This window comes from Rhipicephalus sanguineus, chromosome 1 (assembly GCF_013339695.2).
Source record: "Rhipicephalus sanguineus isolate Rsan-2018 chromosome 1, BIME_Rsan_1.4, whole genome shotgun sequence".
NCBI classification, from domain to species: Eukaryota; Metazoa; Arthropoda; class Arachnida; order Ixodida; family Ixodidae; genus Rhipicephalus; species Rhipicephalus sanguineus.
Genome location: NC_051176.1, coordinates 114,329,348 through 114,336,256, shown reverse-complemented (window position 1 = coordinate 114,336,256; position 6,909 = coordinate 114,329,348). Strand labels below are relative to the sequence as shown.

At 45.9% G+C, this 6,909-nt stretch overlaps 1 protein-coding gene across 4 annotated transcripts in view; it reads right to left on the bottom strand.

Annotated features, from left to right (window-relative positions):
- Positions 1-4,896: 4,896 nt before the first annotated feature.
- Positions 4,897-6,909, bottom strand: part of LOC119396421 (PDZ and LIM domain protein Zasp) — a 31,561-nt gene continuing 29,548 nt past the window's right edge. For all 4 annotated transcript variants that reach the window (XM_037663644.1, XM_037663637.1, XM_049415950.1 and 1 more), the window contains one exon: positions 4,897-6,625. In XM_037663644.1, the coding sequence (XP_037519572.1) occupies positions 6,548-6,625 (78 nt within the window). In that variant the 3' untranslated portion in view covers positions 4,897-6,547. The remainder of the gene's footprint in view (positions 6,626-6,909) is intronic.

Sequence of the window (6,909 nt, the reverse complement as noted above, 5' to 3'; positions counted from 1 at the left end):
CGAGAAATTTTTCGAAGTTGCGATGCACCCACTACGTGGTCTTAAGGGAATATGGGCAGTAATGTGTGTGCCTTTTGTAATGGGTGGCTGTCTTTAAACCACCTAGTCGTTATGATATTGACATGGTGTGACGCCCGATGGCAATGTACGCTTGTACCACGCAATATTACTCCGATAGTACACCTCGTACTGTGACACCTGTATACAGGACGCGTATTTTTGGGAAGCATGAAAGTTATTTTCAGTGAGGCACCAAGCAGAGGTGTGGCTACAATACAATAAATAAAAAAAAAAGCAGAGGCGTGGCTGTGTGGTAGAACACCTGCTTGCCACGCAGGCGGCCTGGGTTCGATTCTCACTCGTACCCAACATTTTTATTACTTATTTTATTTGCAGCTTTTTCGATTTTTCGGTTACGGACAAGATGGTGATTTTTCGCTCACAACCAACGGCGGCCGACGCCGACGGCGGAATTTCTGCGATACGAGCTCTTTAACGCTATCACGTTAAAATGTTCAATATCCCCGATGTCACCGCAGAAGGCACAAAACGGGGAAGTCTTGAATGACCCAGTCTTGAATGACCAAGCCGGGGTGCATGCGGAGCCGGTTCATATGCGGTACAACAGCGTCGCTTGTTCACGAGAAACTCCATAGATTACACATGCTTGGTGTGGAAACTTGTAGATCGCCTTGAAATGATTGCGTATCGCATCTTTGTTGTTCTTGTAAGTCTTAGAAGTTCTTACTTTTGGAACAGATGTCCGCGCTTCGCATGCAAGGGCGTCAGCCTTTTCATTGCCTTCAATGCCAACGTGGGATGGGATCCACTGAAACTTTACATTAAAGCTCTTGCCAATAAGGTGTTTAATGAGCGCCAGAGATTGCCTGGTGAACTTTTCTTGAGGTAGGCCACGATGCAGTCTTTGTAGTGCCGACTTGGAGTCCGTCAGCACTACAATATCTCGTGCAGAAAAGCATCGCAGTTTTCGCAAAGCCACGGTGATTGCAGCGCTTTCTACCGTTGTGGACCAAACCACACGTTTCCAGGCAAAGGTCGGATCACGGACACTTAAATAACTAGTTTTACTTCTTCAGGGGCTTTCGTATGAGTTTTATAAAACTGTTACTATATTTTATGGAGCACCCATATATCTCAACCGAAGCGCGGACATATTAGCAGGGGTCCTCGGATTTAAGTTTTTTTATACAAGTCTGCGCGCAGCTTAAATCTGCAATACGCCATTGTGGCGACTTTCAGTTTGATGTTGTCAATGTTGGCTGATGTCGGTATTCTGGAATTATTCAGTCGGCGTGATACGTGCTCTGCTTTGACGTGAGCTGCGTGACCAATGCTGAGTCGAGGTTTATTTTTCTCTAGAACCATGATTCACCTTTGTTGCGCTGTGCACGAACTGCAAACCTAGCTAATAGGGACAAGTCAAGCTACGACATCGTGCGCCTATACGAGGCAACCGGTGAGCGAAGTGACTGAAGTGCATCGGTACACCTTGCATCGGGCCCTGGATCAACGCCTGGATCCGTGCGTAGACCACAACGCTAGAAGGGTACCACCAATACCACCAGAATTCCTGTATTTACGCTTACGGGCGATCGCTGTCGCCAGGTTGACGGCCCGTACACAACCTGGCAAGCCTCTTTATGAATGAACCGCGTGCTAGCAAGCCGTTGCTCCCTTTTCGATCTGCACATTCAAAAATTGTTGGTCGGGCTAATGCGAAGACTTGCTACACACACACTCTACAAAGGTCTGTCCGTCACAAGATTCTGTTCAGTTTTAATACGTAGACTGAACTTCTCACTAACGCTGGTTTTCCTTTGTTATGTTTTCACAGTAATTGCTGTGCGTGTGCCGAAGGAAAAGAAAATGGGCCCAGGGACGCCCGCTCGAATTCGTAAAAGTGACTAGGGACGAGACAAAAGAAATGTTGTCATCATTTTTAATATCCCCGGCGTAGCTCACAACCTCAAAAGAATAGCTGGAATATGCCGTGCAGATGTGTTTTTTCTGCCCCAGAGAGGCTGGCTAGGTAATGCAGGGCCGTCAACCAAGGTGCTCAGGAAAACCGCGCTTGTAAGTCTAAATATCGGAGTAAATTCGTTCCTTGCACTGAAGGGGTCTTGTATTCGCTGCCCTGTCTTGCGGTAAGGGCTATATCGGCCAAGTGGGTCGGTGTTTGAATTGGCGTCTAAGAGACCATGCTTACAACGCTTCCTCGGCAGCACCTGAATCATCTCAGAATGCATTGCAGGGACTGCGGCTGTATTCCAGATTTTGAGCATTGTGTTGTTTTCAAACGTCATCGGGACCCGCTGACACGGCAAATATTCGGGGCTTTAGAAATGGCTAGGCTATGGCAACGTGTGCGTTAGCGTATACCTTTTTATCATTCTATCGGACAAGCAAATTTACTTTCTTTCACGCGTTTGTATGCGCGATGTGCACGTTGCACAGTGATGATGATAGGCGGGTTATCTTATCGTCACTTCATCATTTTATCATTCCTTCTTTCTTTTATTATAGATTGTGCAAGTATATACATGTATTGCTTGGTTGTGACGAATAAACCTTGTTTTGAGTCAACGCTGTCGTCTGTGTCCTTCTTTTACTAGCCCTTTCTCATTTGCGCTGTTTTAATTCCTAGTTATCCTTCAAGGCTCCCCGACTGATTCGTCCTTGGCATTTTCTTCCAGCTGACCATGCACTTGTTTATTTGCTGTCCTCTTATTTCACCGTCTGCGTCTTCCAAAACGCCGAGGGAGTGCAGGTTTCTTTTTTATCTCTGCCACTTCGGAAGACACTCAGATGACTTCACGTAACAGTAGTAAGAGCTCAGACACTTCCCTCGATGGGACGTCCGCATTGAAATCCTTGATTGACACTACAGACACTCCTAAATGCAATCTTCAACAAAAAATTGTTGGCTATTCCACTCTGTGAAGGTGAATGACCAGCGAAGCTGTTTAGCACACGACGGGTTGTGAACGTGCGCATCAACGTTTAAACCACTGTGCATAGTTTACCACGACAAATTGACGACGACACCTCCATCGAGGTGCACATTAAGTGACGTTTGTTCGCCAAGTCCACCTAGAAGACTGTATTCTCCGCTTTGCGACGTGCGTCGTCTTTTTTGGTTTGCCGCATGCGAGCGGCGTTTCGTGCACGACCTTGAGTGGGGTTTGCCGCCCCTCTGCGCCGACTTCTTTGCTTTATGAATGGGCTTCGCTGCAACACTTAATGGAGGAAAGCCATCTTACAAAGACCAAGCTTACATCGATCCTTTTAAAGCTGGATTCACTTCTAAACACGACTTCATTGCTGAAAAAAGTTTTTTTCGCGGACAATATAAGTATATAAGTCGTCTTATATCAAAATATGGAGGCCATAGGACCTTTTTTTATCATTTTATTATTTGCTCTTGCCCGGAGGCGCGCGCTTGTACTGGCAGAGTGCGTCCAGCGTGCATAACTACCGCCACGCTGAAAAGTAGCCTGAGGAAACTAGCCACCTGCCCACGGACTAGAAAATGCATGGACCCCTGGCCATATATGCAGCTTCGCTGTAAAAGTCGGACAGTGAGTCGGCAGTCATTAGAAAGACAAGCGTGGAATGTAATGCTTCGATGACGATTCGTTCAAAGTTCTTCATCTAAAATACCAGCCAGTCGAAGTATGTGTGTTAATTACACCCGTTGAAAATGGCAGGTACGTCAGGCAAGCGATGATTGGTTGGTTCGTTTGCTCAGTATCTGCAGGCAGGGTTAGGTTAGTAATTTCAGTGGTCGGCACTTGCTCGGCCTGTTCGTTCCTTTCACTGTTCATGAGTTTTCTACCAAATGACTGTGAGTTTAGTGTCGCGCAGATAGCCGGTTAGAAGGCGTGAAGCCTCCGGGCCACAGCTCGCCAGCTCTGGCCCGGAGGTGCAGTTAGCGCCACTCGGTCACTTCAGGCAGGCGGCAGCATCCAGTGGAGCCATGGACATGGGGACCCGCACGTCGAGCTTATAACCCCTTACCCCAAACCCTTATAAATAAAGTTATTATTATTCTTCTTCTTCCTTGGTCACCTTCGGGGTAAATTATGCGCTGCACAGGCGTGTTCAGAAACCCTCCTTTTTTGTAGGCTGTTTACAACAGGTTCTTTTGTATATTAAAGAGTCGGCAGGACCAAATGAAGTGTTCCATGTCACCAATTTCTAAACTCTCTCTGTTCAGTTGACGAGTACCTCGCCCAGTTTTTGATGTCCACGCTGGGGTGTATGCTGATGCTGTTCTTATTCTGCAAATTAGAGTTGGTCGCAATCGATCAATTGCCCATTTCCGTCACTTTGTACATCTAGATATCGAGAGACTTTTGAGCAGAGGCCCAGTCGTTAGCCGTTTCATTATATAAGTACCCTAACTTTTAGATACAGAGAAGGAGTGATGCACTCCCGCATTTATTTGGTTCAAAACCGTTTCAAGGTAACCACCATAGTACGCATGCATTTGACCAATTCCGCCATGTTTTTATCCCTTCGAACCGATGCGAGCTTACACATTATTAGACTTACCTTCTATTACAAACATGGGATTTCCCTTGTGTTTGATAGTGTTAGGAACCTTGTATTCTTTACTGCGATTTTCATTAGTTCTAATAAGCGAGGAAATGTTGAATAATCGAAGGCGTGTTTTGGACTCGATTATGTTTCATCTGGTACAAAAGACGGCTTCTTGAAGCTTTACTACCAAGTTTCCTTTCGCTTTCTCTTATTTTGTTTGCATGGCCGCACGGCAGTATCGAGATGCAGTAACTTCGTCTGCGTAGTCCGCACCGCCATGTATTAGTTTCTACAAAACCAGTTATGAGGACGAAATAAACAGCAGACAGAATATTTTGTAACAGTTATTGGCATTAGCTTTATTCGTTGTACACACTTGATCAGCGTTGAGACACAAAACACGAGCCTCGCGGAGGGGGAAACAATGGAGAGAGGGGGGATGGGATGTCCGTGCCGCCTGTTAAGGTATGGCACGTAAAGGACAGCGTGACGGAGTAAGCTGACGCATTTAAGTATTTTGCCTTCTCACGATGACTTCCCAACGGCTTGATACAATGGTTGCTGTAATACAATAAATGATGCCTACAACAATAAGTAACAAAGAAGACGACTAGAACTTCCGTTGGGTACGTGACCCAGCAAAAAAAAAAAACGAAAACAAGAAAATGCAGCACACCGGACGTTAGCAGAGCAGAAAGACAAGAACGAGTGTATAGGTGAAACGCGACGAATGCAGCGCCTAATCGTTAAGTACGCTTTAGTTTAGAGAGCTGGTTAGCGTTTACTTAGTTGCTTCGCCTCCACGAAGCGAATCAAATCGCCTTTCAACTTGTTTCATTTTTAGCACTGTATCGTTCGCGCATTTTTATTTTATTCGAGCATCCTCCTTCTCACGATGTTGATTAGATAAATGTTTAAGCCACTCACAGCGCTCGCCTCGTGCAGGCGCAAAAGAGAATAGCGTTATTAAGGCGCCTCCTGATTGGTTTTTATGTGTCTGTCTTGTGCCTGCATTGAAGCTTTACCAGAAGAGAAGCTAACCATTCGCCAAACACGCGGTTTCTTGCTTCTTTTTTTTCCCTCGCTCAGAGAAATAGTTTTAACATAAACTGATGCAATGTGCACGAGGCTCTTCTGCCTATCCCGTTGCTTCATGCAAGCAGAAAACATGGCATTTCTAAGAGATCAAAAAAACGTTCTTGTCATGTCATGAAGCTAGCGTGTCGCCCTGTGAAGAAATCACTATTTCACGAAGCTTCAGTCGTTTCTCGTTAGCTTGGCAGCTTTCTTCACCGGCTCTTCTCTTGTTGCCCAGAGGCCAGTCTTGTCGTGGCGAATGAGACGTCGGCAAAGAACGTCGCCCTCCTCATCATCTTTTCGCCATAGCAAAAAAAAAAAAAAGAGAAAAAAATCGCTTATACGTTTCGTATAACGCCAGACATTACTGTGATATTATTATTTCTTTCCATTACAGCCCGTATAGTAGTACCATAAAGCAATGTCGAATTCAACCGCGCTTCGATATTCTCCCGCAAGCAGAATGTGTCGGCTGAAGAATATATTAAAAGCAAGTTTCTTCATTCGGTTTCGTTCCTTGCTCATCTTTAAAGGACAGATAGAGGAAGAGAAAAATATGACATCATGTAAAACAACAAAACAAGAAAAACAACTTTCAGCCCCAGCGCGTAGCAGCTCCCAGCAAAACTAATAAGCGCAAAGTCCCGCGGCCAACAAGACGATTGCAATGGGCCCCTTTCAATTCGCTCGAGCTGCTTAGCTTGCCCGTCGAGGCGTTCTTGTGAAGCGTGTGCTCCTAGTTTTGCGCTTTTTTTTCTGGAGAATCGGCTTCACGCAGTTATGTAACGCGGGCTATCGATGTCTTTGTTTCTTTCTCTCTATCTCTTTAGCTGAAGCTTGATGACTCCAAATGCCCCTGCGAATGCCCCATAGGCGCTGAGTCTATCCTCTTGCCCAAGAGGCCGGCTTAGCGGGCGTGCGCCTTGCAGAAGGGTCGTCCTCCTTTAGCAAAGAAGCTTTGTCCCTCCAGGTTTTTCTGGCAGATCTGTGGAAGGTAAGTGACGAGAAATAATCAATCAGATGTGTGGAAGTGCGCAATGACCATAGCGCTATAGCAGTAAATATGCCTGTATCCGTAAACCACGAACGTTGTCACGCCGTCGACGGCTTACTAGTTAACATAGCGAAATAGACTGGCGGCCTAAACGGTCCCGGAGTACAGAAAAGCAGTGATTGAAGACGGACGAGCACCTGCACGTGGACAGCGTTGCGCTGTCCTTCCAATCTCGTCCTTTCTTCTAGCAATGATTTCTTTCTCTATATGTCTGT